The sequence below is a fragment of the Magnolia sinica genome, chromosome 18 (assembly GCF_029962835.1).
Source record: "Magnolia sinica isolate HGM2019 chromosome 18, MsV1, whole genome shotgun sequence".
In the NCBI taxonomy this organism is placed as follows: Eukaryota; Viridiplantae; Streptophyta; class Magnoliopsida; order Magnoliales; family Magnoliaceae; genus Magnolia; species Magnolia sinica.
Genome location: NC_080590.1, coordinates 17466765 through 17489151, shown reverse-complemented (window position 1 = coordinate 17489151; position 22387 = coordinate 17466765). Strand labels below are relative to the sequence as shown.

The 22387-nt window shown below is 43.6% G+C and overlaps 3 protein-coding genes across 3 annotated transcripts; all 3 read left to right on the top strand.

Annotated features, from left to right (window-relative positions):
- Positions 1–2100: 2100 nt before the first annotated feature.
- Positions 2101–4477, top strand: LOC131233592 (dehydration-responsive element-binding protein 1B-like). Its single transcript, XM_058230367.1, has one exon. The coding sequence runs from the start codon at positions 2227–2229 to the stop codon at positions 2902–2904; it is 678 nt and encodes a 225-aa protein (XP_058086350.1). The 5' UTR covers positions 2101–2226; the 3' UTR covers positions 2905–4477.
- Positions 4478–10940: 6463 nt separating this feature from the next.
- LOC131233276 (dehydration-responsive element-binding protein 1B-like) lies at positions 10941–21201 on the top strand. The gene is made up of 2 exons (XM_058229922.1): positions 10941–11740; positions 20617–21201. The coding sequence occupies exon 1, from the start codon at positions 10973–10975 to the stop codon at positions 11639–11641; it is 669 nt and encodes a 222-aa protein (XP_058085905.1). The 5' UTR covers positions 10941–10972; the 3' UTR covers positions 11642–11740; positions 20617–21201.
- On the top strand, positions 19793–21201 carry LOC131233277 (dehydration-responsive element-binding protein 1B-like). The gene has a single exon (XM_058229923.1). The coding sequence runs from the start codon at positions 19853–19855 to the stop codon at positions 20519–20521; it is 669 nt and encodes a 222-aa protein (XP_058085906.1). The 5' UTR covers positions 19793–19852; the 3' UTR covers positions 20522–21201.
- Positions 21202–22387: the final 1186 nt, after the last annotated feature.

Sequence of the window (22387 nt, the reverse complement as noted above, 5' to 3'; positions counted from 1 at the left end):
AAGGTTAAAAAAAAACCTTAATGAAGAGTAAAAACAAATTTCATATTGATTCAAAACTTCTGTGACCCCAAAAAGGGTTTCAATGGTAGACGTTCAATTCCCCACTGCTTTTTTAGGTGTGGTCCACTTGATAGTTAAATCTGTCTTACTTTTTGTCTCAAGACTTAAGACAAGCTCGCCCAATACAGCAGCTGTATAGCCTGCATGAGGTACCCCAGCCAGTCCGCTTCCTCTTACACCCGGCCCGTGGGCTTTGGGATCCTCAACTAGCAAATCAGAAAATTTATGTTTTACTGCATCGTGTGATTGGCCAACATCATCATTAAAGCTGTCAGGGTACTGTATTACATGCACCAGTGTGATGATTTGACCGACTGCATAAGCGATACCTCACTAATTGTGACATTTCTGGACACGCGACATCCCAATGCATGCAACACGGTTTGGAAATAAAAATTAACGAGAGACCAACCCGGAAGTGCCCCACTGAAATTTCCTACTAATGCCTTTCACACGAAGTTATGTGCCCATGTGCCCGAGGCTTAGGTGGGTCTACTACGATGTTTGTTATAACAACCCTATCCATCAACTTTATTATCTCATTTTAGGAGTTGACGCCAAAAGTGAGGAAGATTCGAGAACCAAGTGGGCCGCACTGAAAGGAAAAGGTGGGTAGGAAAATTCTCCGAAACCTTCCTGGGTCAATAATGATGTTTACATGCCTTTTATACTGTATATAATGTCATTCCTACATGGTGAACTGAATAAAACAATGTTATACTGATTTAAAAAATTATGGGGTTCGACCAATAATTCAATCGTGGACATTCAATCCTCACGCTTTGAGCCCACTTGAATATTAGATCTTGCTCATTTTTTTATCTTAGGTCATAAAATGAGCTCACAGAACTGATGGTTGAGGTGGATTTCTCACATAAATCAATGTGGGCCCACCTAGATTCCCGGGACAGGAGCTTCCTGCGAAAGGCTTTGGTCGAAAATCCGCATCCCGCCCAACTCGAAACGGATTGCCTACTTACCCTGCCACTAGCCAATGGCTAGTGTTTGGTGCTCTGTCGGCCCCACTATGATGTATATATTTTATCCATGCTATCCACTCATTCTTTCGTATCATCTTATGGTATGATCCCAAAAATAAAGTTGATCCACTATTGTGTTGATTGATTGAACGCTCACCATTAAAAACTTCATGGGGGCTACAAAACTTTTGGATCAAGATGATTTAATTTTTTGCCCTTCATCCAAGCTTGTATGACCTAATCAACAGGTTAGATGTCAAATAACCATTACAGTAGACCCTAGGAGGTTTTTAATAGTGGTCATTCAGTCACTACTGTTTTCCCATGGCATGGCCCACCTGAGATTTAGACCTAACTCATTTTTCTCATCAATCTCTAAAATTATCTTTCAAAATGGATGGATGGAATGGATAAAACACATACATCACGGTGGGGGTCACATAGCACCGACTACTAGCCACCTGGCTGGTAGCAGCGTCACTAGCCAAAACGCGTCCGCCCCACCCATTCGAGTCTCAGTCAATCACGTACCTTGTCCCAATCCTTGTCACTTTCTGCCAGCTGATAATCCCTCGTACGTATGTCCACCTAAATGCATTTGAACACATAACCAGCCCATAGCATCAATCTGGGCCGCTAATTTCTTCAGCCCTCTCTTCACAGGTCACTTTTATTCAAAAGAAAATGGGGGGGGGGGGGGGGGGGAATAGCTGAAAGTACGATCCAGATTATGCACAAGTAAGACACTGTTGCCGAAAATAAGGATAAGATATTAGACACCAGCGAGGGCCCAGGAAATTAAAAAAAGGTCTTTCAGTCAAAGACGGACTCTCATTCGAGGGAGGGTACACATGTAAGAACTTAGGTATATTATCGGTGCGCTGGCCCAGATATCTACACGTGTCTACCAATCATCGAATCACCTTCCCTGGAGAAAATTGCTTTCCGGAGATGGACGACAAAACGTTTCAAATCTTATCCGTACGCACGTGCATGTTGAAAAAGTTCCGGCCACTTTGTACATAACGAGGCTCGGACGTGTGCGCAGCGTGTGCGCATACCCACCAAATTGGAAGCCGAACACCACTTAAAAAGAAGATAGCATTCCAAACACTCCCAAAATCAAAACCAAAACCAATCCAGCTTCAGTTTTCAACACTACTGCTGCTATCACTTCCCACTTCCTATGGAAACCTTCTTCAGCTATGACTTTGATTTCAACCCATATTACGCATCCGACAATTCGTCGACGTCCATCAGCAGCACCCGTTGCACTATCTCGGATGAGGAAGTATACGCCACCGTTGCAACTAGTGGCCCGAAGCGGCGGGCTGGGAGGAAGAAGTTCCATGAGACGCGGCATCCCGTCTACAAGGGCGTCAGGCAAAGGAATAGGGGAAAATGGGTATGTGAGGTGCGCGAGCCGAACAAGAAGTCCCGTATATGGCTTGGGACGTTTCAGACTGCTGAGATGGCAGCTCGGGCCCATGACGTTGCTGCATTGGCTCTTAGAGGACGAAGGGCGTGCCTCAATTTTGCTGATTCAGCATGGCGTTTGCCTGTGCCGGCGTCCAGCTGTCCTCGGGACATACAGAAGGCTGCTGCAGAGGCTGCGGAAGCCTTTCGGCCGTCCGAATCTTACAATGCTTCTAACGATGATGGTAATATAATGCCAGAAATTCCAACAGCCTCTTCGGAGAATGTGTCTTACATGGATGAGGAGGCTATCTTCGGCATGCCAAGATTGCTAGCTAGCATGGCAGAGGGATTGCTGCTTTCTCCACCTACATTCTTTGGAGGTGGGTACCACTGTGATGACGTGGAGATCGAAGCTGATGTGTCATTGTGGAGCTACTCAATTTGATGAAGAGTCTTGCTCCCTTGTTGTTGTTGTTATGGTGTAGGGATGGGGTCCACAACCTTTTATTTTTTAATACGGGGTGGAACCCAATTAGCCCATAAGCAGGAGCCATATATATATATATATTGTACCGTACCTTTTGTTTTGTGTGGGTCCAAATGAGCCCATCACATGTACGAGAACTAAATTGTTATGCTTCAAAAATCTTCTTGATTAGCAAGCATTTATCCCCTTAGTCACCACAGGAGTGACCCAATACAAATCAGATGTACCATAACTTCACGGAAAGTCCATCCACCCCACAAGTGAGTCCCACCACATCTAGGCTGCGAATGGTGCAGATCATGAACTTGAATTGTCCAATAATGGCAGCAAATGGATGAACAGAAAAAAAAAAAAAAAAAGAAGGGGTAGATAGTCCCCACATGATGGACAGATTAGATGTGATGCACACATCACAGTGAGCCCCACACATTGGCATTGCATGTGGGCCCCATTCGTACCAGCACTGAGGGCAGATCTGTGTGGGGCCCACCGTGATGTATCTGTTTATCCACTTCGTCCACCCTTTATCTTATATCATGTTGAGGTATGTTCCCAAAAATTAGTTAGATCCGAAGCTCTAGTGAACCACGCCAGAGATGAAAGCCTTTCCCATGAAGTTACTACGCAAGGATTCTTGGTGGGGCCACTGTGATATTTGTTAGAAATCCAACCGTCCATTCGTTAATGTGGATACAAAACTCAAAGGGGTCACACTAGAGGAAACAGTGGAGTTTTGGCGACCACCATTGAAATATTAATATGACCACAGTTTTTTATAGGTCCATGTTTCTTGTGTTTTCACATTATCCCAGTGAAAATGACCTTATAAACAATTTGGATGGCACGTAAACATCAATGTGGAGGCTAAGAAGGTTTCAAAGTAGGAATTCCTTTTCCTGCTGTTTCATCTTGTATGGTACATTTGAGTCATGGATACTCAGTAATTTTGGTCGCATACAATAAAATGAGCTTGGGTTAGATTTCTCATAAACATCATGGTGGACCCCACCTTGCATCCCTACCAAAGGCTTAAAATCCGCGTCCGTATTTGGTGTGGTTCACCAGAGCGTTGTATCTGCCTCATTTTTTGGCCTACCTTCACATGATCTGAGAAAAAAGGATGGATGGCTTGGATATACAGATACATCACGGTGGTCCCCTACACAGATCTGGTCAGACGTTGCTAGGTCAGACCGGCGGTCAGACGCAATTCGCTTCCGTCGCATATAACCGAAAGGTGGACCGTTCTGATCGTCCGTCCGTCTTTGCATGTGGGCCCCAGTGGTGCAACAGATCATCGTACGAACGCATGAGCCGCATAAACGCCACTTCTGGCCATCACAAGGCCACGAGTCCCCTTCTATTAGAAACATCCTCCTGATTCCCAGCTGGAGGATACCTAAAACCTTTTATGTAAAGTCAGTGACGTCCTTCATTGTCTTCAACGTTTTCAACGGTGAAACAACAACTGTTTAGTGGGGCCCACTTCAATGGCGGCCTCTGAATCTCATGTTCCCTATTCCTTTTCTTCTCACGCGTTTCCGCGGAAAGTAACTGTCAACTATCTCTATCATTTTCTTCGTGTTTACGACTAATTCGGTCTTCTCCAACTGTCAATAACTGGAAGTGAAAGCTACTCGCTTGAGTAGCACTGATTCTCCTCTTCACCAGGTATGGACTGGGCCCAATTCTAACTGGTCGGGTTTTAGTTTTTGAAATCGTTTAGAAATTGGGCTTGCTAAAAGTGGGGTTTCAGATTGAGTGGGCTTGGCTGTCTTGACCCAATTAAAACTGGATTAAGTGGGGTGCAGTTAGTGAGCATTGCTTGAACAATAGGCCCAAATCTGTATACGAATGCTCATGAAGGGATGGTCTAGATCTAACTATAAATACCCACAAACAAACAGTTTAGATCTGATCACTGAATATAAAAATAAATGGTTCAGATCTGATCACAAGTGATACATGAATAGGAAGTCCAGATCTGGCCTTAAAAAAGGGGTTCACAACTGATTTACCTGCATTGATCCACCATGATTGATGCACGGAATAATTAATGGATGGTCTATGAATCAGTTATAGAGATCATAAAAATAAATGATCATTTATGTATCAATTATGTAGATCATGAAAGAATTATGCACCTCATACCGTTTTTTTAAAACATTTTGAGACATTTTTCGCTCGTATTGGTTTGGAGATCAAGACATTTATAGAATAGGGCAATGGAGTAACCTAACTAATCATAGGTTTATACTCTGTTTTTAGAAGTGTTTAATAGAGTGCATGTCCAACTGAATTAATGTGACTATGTAACGTAGTCTAAGCGCACCACCCTGTAATATATTTGAATTAATCACAAATATAGTGTGACCCACTAATAAGTAGTTAAATCATCTAAATCGTTGATCATGTTGAGCTCACCTAATAAAAGTATTACATTGCTAACCAGCTTGCTTGTAAGAATACCCATTTACACAGTGCACATGTGTCAAAAGGGCACACATGTGAGGTTTGATCCATCTATTGTGTGGTCCTGACTATCGAATGTCCTTTGACAGTCCTAACTTCAATCTGACTGAATCACAACTTCAGTCTGACTGTATCCAATCAGATCCTATCCCTGGTCCTTGTAAACGCGACCCAGACCCAAAAAGAACTGCACCCAGCAGACCCAAAATCTGCCCAGGGATGGATACTCTAGGATCTAATTCTAACATGAATCGTTCACAGCCCTTTGCACGGGTGCTCCCATGCCCAAAATGGCCCGTTCTACATATCAGGTGGGCCACACATAGAATGTGGACTATTGGTCTAATTTAATTGTCCTACATTTTTCTTAGCACTCGATCTTCTGGCCGAACTAATGAGAAAACCAGCCTAATTTTTAAACTATGGGTATACAGGTGGGACCCACGTGGTCAATGGCCAAGATCTCAAAGACAACCAGTATACAAATTGGCCAGTCTAAGATGGCACCAAGAGATAAGTATCCGTTACTACACCTAGCCCAGCCCACTTCTATGTAAGTTGAGTTGTGACTCACCAGGGTGGAGGGTAACTTGTGGTATTGGACCAGATCAGGTCTGACCACGTTCAAGTGGCATAAGAGTTGGAATATTAAAACCATGAGCGTGACTATCATGCTGGATCATTTTTAATGTGTGTCTTGGGCCGGCCCAATATACAACTGGGCTTCATAAGCCTAGGCCATCCTACATCTCAGACTCTAATCCTAGTCGCATCCTAACATGTCATCTGATCTCGAAAAATGGGTGGACGGTGTGGATATAGCCCACACATCATAGTAAGACCTACACAACTTGCTAACATTGAGTGAAATTGGTACAGAACCCAATGCAATTCCATCTAATCTATTCCATGCTTTTCCATTCTTCCTAAACATTGAGTAGAATTGGCACAGGACCAAAAGCAATTCCATCCTACCTAATCCCATCTAATACCATGCACCAAACCCTCCGTTGAAAAGAGGGAAGTCGGTTAGAAGGTCCCATTGTGCAACATCAGCATCAAAGGACCCTTGTATCAGCATCAAGTGTCCATGAGTTCTTGGAACCTCCCTGTGATGGGACTAAGGAGGAGATACCTCGAGAATCTTCCTCATCGATTGGACATCTTGACCAATCGGCAAGTTAGGACCGTACTATTTGATTAATTTCTGCTATATGATCCGTTCCTAAGATGTCCATTATTTTGGGCGGTCAGGATATGGTGCACATGTACAGTGGAGGAGCCAGCACGTAGCTGCAGGACTAATTCCCAGCAACCCACTCAGATAAACGGTAGGCACAAATATCATCTGATACAAAACTAATGGACCCTACAAAATTTTCAATGGTGGCCGTTCAATCCCGCTTTTTTGTGTCGTGTGGAAAACATGAGTATTGGATCTGACCCCTTTTTTGCTATCTGTCCTTTTGTTGTCTTGTAAAAATGATGGACGGAGTGGATTTCTGACGGGCATATCTGTGGACACCAGACAGCTTCCGACTACAGCAACTTCCCATGCTCCGGGTGCACAGGCAACGTCATATCATATCCACGATGCTGCAGTGGCTTTCGAAGCATCCCACGGATGCCGGATGGCAGCTAATACCTTGCGCCCGGTAATAGCAAATTCCTGTACGGTGGACCTTTCCGCATTTGGAGAAGTCCGTGCACGCGGTGCTTCCCAAGTATAGGACGCGATTTAGGAATAAGAAGGAGAAAGCGTTGTCACCCATCTTAGATGGACAGTACTAGTCAATCGGATGGAAATTGGACAGTTGATTTCATATATTTTCCACCTAGGATGTAGAGGTGTACACGAGGTGAACCTTGTTCATTCAGCAGCTCGGGCCATTTCGAGCCGAGTTTAAGGTTCCGTGGTATTTTCTCAAACACATAGAGTACACCTTCAATTTCTCATGGAATGTAAAGCAACATTAACATCAGTTTCTAGGTATTTCATCAAACAGCCAGTAAGCAATATAAAAAATCAAAATACAATGGTATTTGTTTCATATTTATACATTCCTCACCGCTAGCCGACACTTCGTGGAGTCATTTCATCAAATAGTTGCTGAGCAACATCAATGTCTAAATAACCGACTCACTGAATTGGTTCAATCCAAGTCCGATTCGAGTTGGGGTTCGATCTAAGTTGAGTCAAGATCACGTAAGGTTAAACTTGGCTAGAAATTTTTTCATACTTAAAAAATCAGCTCTGATGCAGTTTTGAACGAGTCAACTCGAGCTTTTTCAAGTCGAATCGATATTTTTGAGTCAAGTTAAGCGAGCAAATTGAGCTAACTCGGTTCATGTACAACTCTATTAGGATGTCAATTTTCTCCTTCTTTAAGGCTTTTAAGCAATTGTTAACACTCTTTAAAAATTTCAGGCACAATGAGTGGGGACCCAATGTGGTGGCCGGACTATGTGAGGCCACCATAATGTATGTGGTTTATCCATGTTCTCCATCTTTTTTCCAACTCAATTTAGGATATTAGCCCAAAATCAAAGCATATCCAAGGCCCAAGTGGACCACACCATAAGAAACAATTGGGATTTAACACCTACCATTGGAAGCTTCTCGGGGATCACAAAAGTTTTGGGTCATGCTTATGTTTATATTTTCCCTTCATTTTGACCTTATGATAGGGTAGATGGAAACTAGCAATCGGAATCCTTTAGGATTCCTGTTTGTCGCAATGTGGTTGGGCCACATTATCACATACTGCATTTAATGCAATGTGGTTGGGCCACATTATCACATACTGCATTTAATGTAGTAGATTGGAGTTTTGGATCGATTCATGACCATTTTGATAGCAAAATTAATATTTTTGAAAGTTTCCATGATGCTTTTGCATGAGTACATCTTGGATCTGCCCATTATGTTATGGTTGGAATCCTACTTATGGTGACCTCAACGAATCGGCCTATTTCTTGTGCTAGCAATTGAAGTATTTTGATATGAAAGGAAGAATGAATGCTTTCTGTGCACGAGGGAAAGAACTCAAGAATTGCTTTTTAATAACTAAAGTTTCTCTCCTTTTTTAATATAGTTGAAGTTTTTTTGAAAAGTGCTGACAGTATCAGTGATGATGTGAGCTAATAACAATGTAGGGAAATGGAGAATCCCTGCATTGGAAACTAAATATTACTTTAGGCTCTAAAAATGCTTCAATGGACGTCGTCATTCCCACTAATTCATATGGTATCATCCACTTGAGCTTCTAATATGCTTCATTTTGAGTTCACGCCCTAAAATGAGCTGGAAGAATGGATGGGTGTGTGGATAAAACACATGCATCACATTGGGACCTACACAGCCAGGTCACCAAGTAATCCATGTCCAGAAATTTCTACCAAATTAGGACACCCCAATTATGATCTGGACCGCTCAATTCCTCATCATTATATGCCACCTTAGGAAATTAGACTGGATGATCAAGATCTTTCATCGATATGATTAGAGTTAAATCACAAGCAAAAAAAAAAAAGGAAACAAAAAACAATTTAAATAGATAAGGATTAGATCCAAGCAATTTATCTATTCCAGGGAATCAAATATTAGCAATCTAGATGAATGGTCCAGATGAATTAAAACTAGCCAATAGGTTTCTATGCTAAATGATGATTAAATAAACCTTGAACTATTGCTGACAAACCCGTTTATATGATGGACCAGCCTGATTTCTGGTAGGGAACATTTTTTGAATGGATTGGATGGCAAAACCAGTATTAAAAAACAGTGGTCTCGTACACTTTCGGTATGTGGGCCCCAATCCATTGCCATTGCATGTGAGCCCCAATCCATGGTACCAGCGCCGATGCCATCTGTCTATGGGAAAAATCCATCCATTCAGCTTAAGAAATATAGTTTAGGAAACAAAACGTGGACAGTTCTGATCATCCATCCGCCTTTGCAAGTGGGCCCCAGTGGTGTCACAGATGATCCTAAGTAAGCATAAGCCACATAAACGCCTCTATTGTCCGTCATAAATCCACAAGCCCCTTTTATATAATTTCAGTGACGTCCCTCATTGTCTTCAACGTTTTCAACGGTGATGGGAAACAGCTATATATAGTTTTGTGGCCCACTTCAATTGGCGGCCTTCGTATGGAAGCGGATCGGCTGGTGTACCACACACCAGCTATATAGCCGGTGTAGATATGGGTCGTGCAAAGATGACTGCCAACGCTCCTCGAGCTCCAAGTTGTACAAACGGTTCAAAGGAGATCAAAGTTACATGACCCCATAATGATGTATTTATTATATTTACACCGCTCATCCATTTTTTTAGATCATTTTAGAGCATTATACAAAAAATGAATCAAAATTCATAGGGCCCACCATAACGTTTGTTTTACATCCAATTTTTTAATAAGGTCAAAAATACATAGATGAAGAGGAAAAAAAAAAAAAAAATTCTTATTGATCCGAAACTTCTGTGACCCCCATAAGGGTTACAATGGTATCCCTTTCAATCCTCCACTGCTTTTTGCAGTATGGTCCACTTGATATTTAGATCTGTCTTATTTTTCTTTTCAAGCATTAAGACATCTCTCCAAATGGATGGACGGTTTGGAAATAACACATACCTCATGATGGGATCCACAGAACACTTGCTGACGTCAAAACACAGGCTATATGGCTGGTGTGTGGTACATCAGCAGCCAATCCGCTTCCCCTTCGTATCTCGTATGAAATGTTCCTTTTCTTCTCACGCGGAACCGCGGAGAGTAACTGTCAACTGTCTCTTTCATTTTCTTCATGTTTACAGCCTATTTCGGTCCATCCCTCGTTTATCCAACTGTCAATAACTGGCAGAACTTGCCTCTGTTGGTGATATGATTTCTAGATGTGAAAGCTACTCGTGTGAGTAGAAGTCGCTCTCCTCTCCAACGGGCTGGGCCCGATTTTAATGGGTTGGGTTCCAAGTTTTGAAACCGTTTCGGGTTGGCTGTCTTCACCCAGTTAAAACGGGGTCACGTGAGGTGCAGGCAGTTAGCTTTGCTAAGCGGCGTGCAAGTAAAAGACCCCATTTACGTCGTGCACATGTGTCAAAAGACCACACGTGTGACATTTGATCCATCCATTGGGTGGGCCTAACCATGCGAATGCCCTTATTTGGCACACACCCAGTCCTTCCTTCATCTCAGACTCATTCCCTAATCCTACTCGAACCACAGCGAGTAGCAATAGCAGCACCAACATACGTCATCTGAAAAGGAAGAGCGAAGTCGGTTGGAAGCACCCATTGTGCAACGTAAGCACGAAGGATCCTCGCGTTGAAAAGACCATCCAGCTATTCGGAGACAAACTGGTGCCACGTCCTTCATACGAGCCAATGCAAAGTCTGTGGGCGCCCAGGCTGGCATATGGATAAGACTCCGCGTACGCGTAGAAAGCTCAAATCATGGGCATGTCCCACCAAAACATATAAAAGCAGATGGTCACTCCACTCCTTTAACAAATTCTACCCAAACCCAATTCAATCCACACACTTCCTAAATATACATGGCCTCGTTCTTCAGCTGTGATCACTCCGATGTCCATACAAGCTACACATTAGAGAGTTCACGGCCGTCGACCACCATCTCTGATGAGGAAGTCTACGCCACGGTGGCGACCAGTCCACCCAAGCGTCGGGCCGGGCGAAGGAAATTCCGTGAGACACGGCACCCAGTGTACAAGGGCGTTAGGCAGAGGAACGGCGGCAAGTGGGTCTGCGAGCTGCGCGAGCCGAACAAGGGGTCACGGCTGTGGCTCGGGACGTTCCAGACCCCTGAGATGGCTGCCCGTGCTCACGATGTTGCCGCGATGGCTCTCAGGGGCCGATCGGCCTGCCTCAATTTTGCCGATTCTGCCTGGCGCTTGCCCGTGCCAGTGTCCGGCAGCGGCAAAGACATACGGAAGGCGGCGGCAGAAGCTGCTGAAGCTTTCCGACCTTTAAAATCTGAGACGGCTTCTGGCAGCAGTGACACAAGTAAGGAGGAGAAGTCGATGCCTTTGCCACCGGAAAATCTGTTTTACGAGGATTATGAGGTGGATTGCGGCATGGCGGGATTGCTTGGGGGCATCGCAGAGGGATTGATGGTTTCGCTGCCTCCGATCCACTTAAGTGGGTCCCACTGGGATGACGTAGAATGTGATGCTGACGTGTTGCTGTGGAGTCACTCCATTTGAATAAGTTCCAGGGCAGGCTCGCTGTTCATGTGTGCCAAGTGCGCACCGTGTGAATTGCACGAGCCGATCGAACACGGCGTCATGGCCGTGGATTGGGAGGTTCGAGAACCCTGAAATGGCCGCCCAGGCCCATGATATCGCTGCGAGGGCTCTCAATTTCGTTGAATTGAATAGGCTCTTGCCCTTGCCGGTGTCTGGCAGTGCCCAAGACATACGGAAGGGAGCAGTGGAAGCTGCTGAAGCTTTACCACATCTAAAAATCTGAGACGGCATCCGGCAGCAGTGATACAAGTCCGGAGGAGAACTCGACGTATTCACTACCGGAGAATGTATTTTACATGGACGATGAGGTGGATTGCGGCATGCCAGGATTGCTTGAGGACATGGCGGAGGGATTGATGGTTTCGCTGCCTCCGTGCCGCTTAAGTGTGTCCCACCGAGATGACGTAGAGTGTGATGCTGATGTGTTGCTTCGAGCGGCTCCGTTTGATTAAGTTCCATGGCAGGCTCGCCCATCGCGTGTGCCGAGTGCGCACTCTGCGCACTTCTCATTTGAAGAAAGGGTTTATGAAAATCCGTTGGGCGCACTGACGTCTTGGATGCACGGCTCCAATCAGTAGATGTTGTTTTATTATTTGTACGGCTGGTCTCCGCTTATTTGTATATGAAATAGAACAGCAGCATTTACATATCAGTAACGTGCTTTTGGATTAATTACCATGTGTCCTGGGAAATTTAATTTAAAAGAATAATAATAATAATAATGAGAAGAAAAAAGAAAATATTAGAAAATTGGGGAAAAAAGGACTATATGATCGTAGAGCATTCTGTTGGACAGGTGGGGAACATCCAATCAATGTTTTATTAGACCATCATCAGTGGGCCCTAAGTCTGTTGAAAATAAAAGATTGGGGTTCAAGGTTCATAGACATTCCCTCTGAAGATAACCCATCTTTCTCTTATAAGAAAATGGTGAGCGGATTAGTTCCTTCTTGAGTTCTCCCATTTGTCCCATGGAGAGTTCCTTCTTGGCTGTGCCAGGCTTGGCTCAATCAGGAAATCATAGTCTTTTCTATCTTGGTTCTTTCCTTTCAATCATTGTTTGTGCCCTCCTCTCCTTTTTGTTATGGAGGGGTATCAGATCCTTTTGCTTGATCTCTTTTGTAAAGTTCCCCACATATGAAAAATGCACACAGCCTGGGCCTCTCTCTCTCTCTCTCTCTCTCTCTCTCTCTCTCTCTCTCTCTCTCTTCTTCTTCTTCTTCTTCTTCTTCTTCTTCTTCTTCATCTTCTTTTGTAATGGTTAGCGGATTCGATCAGATAAGGATGGCACCCACACATACAAACATTCTCAAAACATGCTTCAAATTAGAGTATTGAACTATCTCATTCACCACCAATACAACTTTAGTATATAGATAATATCAATACATATTAGATATAGTAATGAATATAGAATGTTACACCTATTGTGATGCTTAGACACTTTCCAAAAGACTTTGTACCATATATAAAATAGAACATTACTTGGAAATATTGATGCTAAGATCTATTCGTCCCTATTAGCCTGTTGTATACCTGCAAAGCTAAGTGACAATGGGAGCCTTGGTTGTAGGAGGGGATCATTTCTTGCCTAAGTTAGAATAAGCATACTTTGAGTCTAATTGAATTAGGGTATTAGTGCATACGTTTTACTGTATGTAGGATTCTTATTTATAAATTTTCAAGACCTCTTCCCTGTATGGTAATGAGTCTGCTGTGTAGATACGTATCACATATGGAGTTCTCTAGATATATGGTGCTTATCTCGGCATGATTCTTGGTAAAAATCTCGAGGAGGTAATACATCCCATATATGGAGAGACATCTCCTAATGATTGGCATCCGAGGAGGTCATGGTTGATAGCCAAAGCTATCCTCTAAGTAGTTTTGGTCAAGGTCATGTAGAACGAGCTTAGTTGATGATCAAGGTCGAGGTCGAGTTCTTTGATCAAGACGGTGTCCATATATGTCCCTTGGTCCCGATAGTGAAATATTGACTAGGTGACTAAGGCCACCACTCATAGTGTCTGGATTAGTCGTGGGGGTTGTGGTCGGCACTTGGGGCCGAGTTCTTTCCCGATCTCTCATCCAAGCTTTTTGCCTCCAATGCTTTCATCTAATTAGAGTTAGTTCAATATGTGACTCTAATTTTATCCATATATAACAACACTCTTTTAAAAAGTTATAAATAATTTTATTTTATTTTATTTTTTTTAAAAAAAAAGAGCCATATTAAAAATCCATATGCTTTCACTCCCTCTCATGTGAAGTTGATTTTTAAATACAACAATGAAAAGAGGGATTCATTTACATTTTTTTTTTCTTCTAAACGGGTGAGAGTGATCTCTTTAAAAATCAATAGGTATCCACCTCTAGTTACTGGGAATCTTCTTGTTGAATTTTCATCTCTCATTACTTTTAGAATAGAATTCGGATCCTCTTATTGCCCCAAGCAAAAAATCTTACTTAGGGCAATCTAAATTGCAGCAGCTGACAATGTCAGTAATAACATGAACCAATCAGGATGTAAGGAAAATCCTTCTTTTATTAAGCCTTTATTACATGTCTGCCAGGGCCGCCTAAGACCATGCTCCCAACATAATTTTGGTATATGATCCATCTGCCGTTGGTTCCACTAATTTTATAGTTGGGATTTGATGCAGACGTGCCATAGGACCACCATATCACCATAATTACGGGATGACGCTAACCGGCCATCAATTCCCATCCCATGAAGCTGCTCGCAGAAGTTCATGTCTATCAGTTGATCCCACTTTACTGCCACGTGAAAGGTCTATACACGTGATGTTCCCCACGGATGCAACAAAATTAAAAATTAAGAATTAATGAGAGAGTGACCTGCCCATTCAACGGCCAGTATTTGTCAATCATGTTGAAACTCGACAGCTGGTTTGACATTACCTCATCACAGAATATCCTTTTGCCGTCCCTTCTGCGTCTTGTTAATCCCAAGTTCAACCGTTAGTGAGTAGTGACCCCTAATGTCCACCTAATGCATTTGGACACATGGCCAGCCCATATCATCAACCTGCATCACTCATTTCTTCAGCCCTCTCTGCACAGCCTGCTTTGTTTATTTATTTAGAAAAGGAACGCCGAGTACTGTATGATGTAATAGATGAACGGGACCCATACACATGTATGGACGCTGCTGCGGAAATAAAGTATAAGATAGTAGACAAAACTGAGAGTCGAAAAAATAGTGATAGTTTCTGTGTCGGTCGCGGAACTCATTTGAGGGAGCGATGCACGTAAGAATTTCAGGGCGTGTTTGGATTCACGGTTTCGAGTGTATAGTATTGTATTAGTGGGGTTGATGAGACCTGTCCCTCGTTTGGAAACGAACAGCGGGCGACGCATTCAACGCGCGCTAATACGCTCGAGAACCACTTTGCATCATCGATGAGATTGTACCGCGCAACCGGCCGGACTTTTAGTCAGACGTAAACAGAAAGAAAGTATTTTCTTCTTTCACTGTGTTACTGGTAATGCCCAGTATGACCGTCTTTTGATAAATCTACACCGTCCATCATCTTCCTCTCGAGATTTAAAACATGAATGGTGAGCTTTGATCATCCAATGATATGTCCCACTGAGACAATCAAGCTGAAACAACAGTCGAACAATCTTCTTTTAATCATTGTAGCGATCATGAAGAAGTACATGGCCATGAAGGTTAACATATTTTTGATGAGTTTTTCTCTCTCTACCTGATGAACGGTTCATATCCACCTTTCACTGCATGATGGTGGCCCATAACGAAAAGACGGAACCTCTGTTTCGCATACGTCGACTCTGTGAAGTTTGGTGGCCCATTTATTGAAGCTTCTTGGAAAATCCACTCCGTCCATTAGATTTAGGACAAAAAACCATCCGGAAGGGAGTGCTTTTGGAGTGAAATCAGCATAGCCCATGAGGGTGTTTACTCCGCCATCCATTTCATGTTTAACGGTTGAGATTCTGCAATAGTTTGCATAGAAATAAAAAGACACCTAGGCAAGGGTAATGCCCACCCTCTGAAGTGAAGGAATGACTTAGATCATTCAACGGAACAGTGAGTGGGCCCCACTACACGCACGTATATACATCGTGTGGCCCTTATCCGATCGTTTCCAAACATTGATCTGACATGAAATTGTATACATGCTAGAGTAATATGTCCTATCCAAACATTGGTTAGTGGCACGTCTCCGCTGGATGTATTCTGAATATCGCCCAACGTATACGTGAACAGTACCAGACTCAATCCAACTCAGTACCGAGTCCAGCATGCCTGACCCAATCCGAGTCTGGGTCTGGCCTGGACTGATCCGGACCGAGTTTGACCCGGTTAGAAGTACTAAGTTGGGTCGAATTGGCACCGAGTCGGATCGAGAGATGATGGAGGGATTGGAGAGAAAGAGAGAGAGAGAGAGAGAGAGAGAGAGAGAGAGAGAGACCCAAACCCAAGTCGAGTTGAGTTTTGGATCAAGTCAAGTGTGATCGGATCAAGTTACGGGTCAAGTCAGGTAAACACGACTCAGTTTGAGTTCGGATTGGACAAATCCTACTCGGTTCGGACCAACTCACCCATTCGGTTCAGGTTGAGTTGGACAAGTCCCAATGGGATGACATGGAGATCGAAGCTGACGTGTTGTTGTTGAGCTACTCAATTTTAGTACGTCTTGTTGCTATAGTTTAGGGGCCGAGCCCACCCTTAAATTTTTTCATAGTGGGTGGGACCTTTTATTTCCTGCTGGTGTAAGGCTAAAAGACCCCATCACTTGTGAGATAGTGAAATCATTACATTTATTTTTCTTTTCCGTTTCTTATTTTTTAAAAAAGAAAGATAAGACATTAAATATCAAGCGATTAATCTTCTTGATTGGCAGTCAGTTGCAACTCTTTACAAAATTGCCCACATCCAATGTACATGCTTCCTGCGTATACAACATGATTAAGGATTCGAAAGCGGGTCCACCCATCTAGATGAACAGTATTGGTCAATCCAATTGAAATTTAACAGCTGGTTTCATATAAGGCCCACCTACGATGTCAATTTTACTTTCTGCCTTGTTTTAATGCCTTTTTGCAAGTTTCGACACTTTCTAGAAATTTCAAACATGTATGTGTGGCAACCTCTACAGTGACCGGACTCTATGGGGGCCTAATGTAATGTATATGTTTCAACAAAGGTCGTCTACCCACCTTTTCAGTGATTTTATGGTGTGAGTCTAAAATTAAAGCATACCTAAGGCTCAAGTGGACCTGATGTAGAGCGGGTCACGGACAGTTTCATGGTCAAGATGGATCAGAAAAGGCCCAGTCGACAACAGAAGTGATTCGGACCGTCGGACTTTAAATTAGGCGTATCTCACAATCCGGAATGAATTATCGGAAGTAAGATATATGATTTTGACGTAAAACAAGCTACTTTAGCCGCCCAACCCTGTAATGCTAGGTTGCGCAAGCCGGATTTGCAAAATACCCCCAAATCTTTTCCTATTTTAATTTCGTTTTTAATATAAGTAGTAAGTTTTAGTTTGATTATAACTCTTCATCTGTCAGGCTTTAGGAGTTACACCCAACATGAAAAGAGCTTAGAATAATTAGGAAAATAGTTTGGTAAAGCCAAATAGGACACTTACTATTTTTGGCAGAAAACCTTGTGCATTAGTAGACATCACGACCATCTATAAATAGTAAGTTTACTATTTATAACAGGTAGAAAATTGTAGGAGTTTTAGTTGTAGTTTGCTTCCGATTTCTCTCTTATTACTTGGTATCCCTATTTAAAGGCCATTGTGAACTCATTTATTTCATTCATTAATCAATTTTGAATTTTATAGAATTTATTTTATATTTTGCTTGTTTTCTTTCTCGTGGATTCGAGAAGCTTCTGTGAGAACTCCAGAGAAATTCTGTGAATTCAGAATAGTTATCCTCTTGAGGAAGACAATGTTCGACCTAATCACGTTCATCCCTCCGTCAGGACCACACCACATGTAATAAGTGAGAATTTAACACCTAGTGGACCACACCACATGTAATAATGGGGTCATAGAAGTTTTGGATGGTCGCTGATGTTCGTGTTTTCTCTTCATCCAGGTCTGTTTGACCTCATGAACTAGTTGGATGGAAACTAAATATTACTGTGGGCCTTCTGAAGGTTTCAATGGTGAGCATCATTGTCCTCGCTTTTTCTATAACGTAATCCACTTGAGCTTTGAATATGCTTCATTTAGGAGTCATGCCTTAAAATGAGTTGAAAATGGATGTACAGTGTGGATAAGACACATTAATCACTGTAGGCCTCACACAGTCCAGTCACCATGCAATCCTTGTACATAAATTTACACCAAATTAGGACACGTTGATCATGATCTGGACTGCTCATTTCTTCATAATCATCTTAGGAAATTAGATTGATTGGATGATCAAGATCTCTCATTGATATGATTGGAGTTCAATTGCGAAAAAGAAGAAAAAAAAAAACAAACAAAAAAACACTATTTGAATGGATAAGGATTAGATCTAAGCAATTGATCAATCTGTGGGAATCAAGTATATATAGGGAATCTAGATGAATGGCCCACATGAATGATTAGACAATTAAAATTAGCCAATAGATTTCTAAGCCAAATGATGATTAAATAAACCTTGAGCCATTGTACCAGTTAAAGTCCTCTCATTGGACCTATCATATATAGCTTTCTAGCTGACCAACCTGTTCATATGATGGGCCACCGTTGAAAATGGAGCCTAAGACCTCTAAAATCACTTGGTGTTGACCATTTGAGTATCCGAACAGCCTGATTTCTGGCAGGGAACATCTTTTTAATGGATTGGAACTTGAATAGCGTTCTTTTTTTTTTTTAACAACGTGGCTGTACAACATCAGAAATATTTTTAATGGTGGGTGTTACCATCCCAACTGTTCCTGTGGCGTGGTCCACCTAAGTTCTGGATTAATCTGATTTTTGGATGCCCAGGTGGACAAGAGTAGACGAAGATGATGGACAGATTAGATGTCATGCACACACCCCAGTGAGCCCCCCACACTGCATTGCATGTGGGCCCCAATCTATCGTACCATCACCGAGGGCATACGTCAATGGACAAATTCATCCCATCGTAAGTTTCTTAACGTATCGTGGCAACCAAAACGTGGACGGTTCTGATCATCCAACCGTCTTGCATGTGGGCCCAGATGTGCAAAGATGACCCTACGTAGGCATAAGTGGCACAAACGGCTCTGTTGGCCATCATAAATCCACAAGGCACTTGTATATAACCTCAGTGCCTTCAACGTTTTCAGCGGTGATGGGAAACAGCGTCAGTTTAGTGGGCCCCACTTCAATTAGTGGCCTCTGTATATCCTGTTTCGTATTCCTTTTCTGCTCACGCGTTTCCGCGGAAAGTAACTGTCAACTCTCTATTTACAGCCGATTTCGGTCTCTCTAACTGTCAACAACTGGCAAAGCATGCCTCCGATAGTGAGATATTTGTATACGTGAAAACTACTTGAACTCAAGTCTCCTCTTCGATGGGTATGAGCTGGGCCTAATTTTAACGGTTCGTGTTCTACTTTTGGAACCGCTTAGAAATTGAGCCGGTTAAAAACTTGGATTCAGTGTGAGTCAGGTACGCTGTGGTCAGGTTGGGTGCAGTTGGAGAGCTTTGCTAAGCGGCGTGCATGTAAAAGAGCCTATTTACGTCATGCACATGTGTCAAAAAGGCACACGAGTGAGATTTGATCCATCCATTGGATGGTCCTGACCATGCGAATGCCCTTATTTCCTTCATCTCAGACTAAGTCCCAAATCCTACTTGAAACACAGCGAGTAGCAATAGCAGCGCCCATATACGTTATCTGAAAAGGAAGGGCGAAGTCGGTTGGAAGCTCCTATTGTGGAACGTAAGCACAAAAGATCCTCGTGTTGAAAAGACCATCCAGCTATTCGGAGACTAACTAGTGCCACGTCCTTCATACAACCCAATGCATAGTCTGTGGGCGCCCAGGCTGGCATATGGATAAGACTCCGCGTGCGCGTAGAAAGCTCAAATCATGGGCTTGTCCCACCAAAACATATAAAAGCAGCTGGTAACTCTACTCCTTTAACAAATTCTACCGAAACCCAATTCAATCCACATCCTTCCTTAATATACATGGCCTCGTTCTTCAGCTGTGATTACTCAGATGTCCATACAAGCTACACATTGGAGAATTCACGGCCGTCAACCACCGTCTCTGATGAGGAAGTCTACGCCACGGTGGCGACCAGTCCACCCAAGCGGCGGGCCGGGAGAAGGAAATTCCGTGAGACACGGCACCCAGTGTACAAGGGCGTCAGGCAAAGGAATGGCGGCAAGTGGGTCTGCGAGCTGCGCGAGCCGAACAAAGCCTCACGGCTGTGGCTCGGGACGTTCCAGACACCTGAGATGGCTGCCCGGGCTCACGATGTTGCCGCGATGGCTCTCAGGGGCCGATCGGCCTGCCTCAATTTTGCCGATTCTGCCTGGCGCTTGCCCGTGCCAGTGTCCGGCAGCGGCAAAGACATACGGAAGGCGGCGGCAGAAGCTGCTGAAGCTTTCCGACCTTTAAAATCTGAGACGGCTTCTGGCAGCAGTGACACAAGTAAGGAGGAGAAGTCGATGCCTTTGCCACCGGAAAATCTGTTTTACGAGGATTATGAGGTGGATTGCGGCATGGCGGGATTGCTTGAGGGCATCGCAGAGGGATTGATGGTTTCGCTGCCTCCGATCCACTCAAGTGGGTCCCACTGGGATGACGTAGAATGTGATGCTGACGTGTTGCTGTGGAGTCACTCCATTTGAATAAATTCCAGGGCAGGCTCGCTCTTCATGTGTGCCAAGTGCGCACCGTGCGAGGTGCACGATCCGAACAAGGCATCATGGCTGTGGATTGGGAGGTTCGATGTCGCTGCGATGGCTCTCACGGGCCTTCCGCCATGCCTAGATTTTATCGAATTGGGCCAGCTCTTGCCATGGCCAGTGTCTGGCAGTGCCCAAGACATAGGGAAGGGGGCAGTGGAAGCTGCTGAAGCTTTACGACATCGAAAATCTGAGACGGCATCCGGCAGCGGTGACAAAAGTGCGGAGGAGAACTCGACGTGTTCACCACCGGAGAATGTATTTTACACGGACGATGAGGTGGATTGCGGCATGTCGGGATTGCTTGAGAACATGGCGTAGGGATTGATGGTTTCGCTGCCTCCGCTTAAGTGTGTCGAGCCACTCTATTTGATTAAGTTCCAGGGCGGGCTCGCCCATGGCGTGTGCCGAGTGTGCACCGTGCGCCCTTCTCATTTGAAGAAAGGGTTTATCAAAATCCGTTGGGGGCACTGACGTCCGGGACCTATGGCTCCAATCAGTAGATGTTGGATCTTCTGCTTCTTTCTTTTTTTTTTCTTTTTCCTTCTTTCCTGTCTGTAATGCGGGTCTCCGCTCGTTTGTACGTGAAATAGAACAGCAGCACATTATGAGATTAATTTTATGAGCCCATTGTGATGTGTCATGAAATCCACTCCAACCATAACATGGGCCATCCCATGTCACGCTTGGGGCCAAAAAATTGGGCTGACTGATAGTTCAGATGAGCCCCACTAAATAAAACAGTTGTAATATTAAAAACATCGATGGTTGATTTTAACAAGGCCCACCATGATAATTGTGTGAAATAAGCTCAAATGCCACCATGGGAAATGGTTTGGAGGATGCGCTTCTCCCAATCATGTGGTCCACCTGAATAATGAATGGGGATAGTTTTTGAGCCCTACATGTAAATTTGGGTTATGTAACTTGTTATAAGTGAAATGAGACTAACCCAATAGAAATAAAATAAAGGGATTATAGAAATTCTCCAGCGAATGGAGTATCGATCCGACCTCAGGTGCTGACCAATGACTTTGGAGGTTGGTCATGTTTGTTGACGTTAAAAGATGACTTCAACCTCAGGTACCTCAATTCTACTATGCTTATTGTGAGTTTATACACCTGACTCATGCATCGGAGGGTCTCTGCCCTTAACTGGCATCCTCAGTATCTTCTCTTGTTCTCCATTAAATTGCAAGCACTCAGCAGCTCACAAGAGATGAGGCTGGATCGACCACATTTTAGTATCAACACAACTCATAGCCTAAGTAAATTTTGAAAATACAAGGGTTAAGATGTGGAACCACATCTGGGGGCCGCACGACTGGTCGTGGGCCCTGCTCGATCGGTTGTGGCCCCTGCTCGACCAGTCATGGATTGACACGACTCAAAGTCCAGCGAGCATAAGTTTTTTGGGTGAGGTCGGCTCGATTGGTCGTGCAATCTGCTTGACCAGTCGTGGTTACGCAGATTCGTTTCCGGATTTGATGTGGACTGCAGAAATTTGAGTCCGTTTTAGCAAGGGTGCGAAAGGGAAGTTGTCAAAACTATAAATTGGGGTCCCTACGGCTATTCTAGGGTTAAAGTGAATATTGGAGAGTTATTCTAAGGTGTGGGCAAAGAGTTTTCTCTACGGATTAAATCCGTAGCAAAATAGCTACGGATTTAATCCGTGGCTATAGCCTAGGTTCTCTGTAGCTAAAGCATACCTTTCAACCTATAACCTATATGGTGCTGAGGGGGATCCATGAGGTCCACTGGAATATATGTATTTGATCTAAGCCGTCCAAAAATTCGGATATATAATGT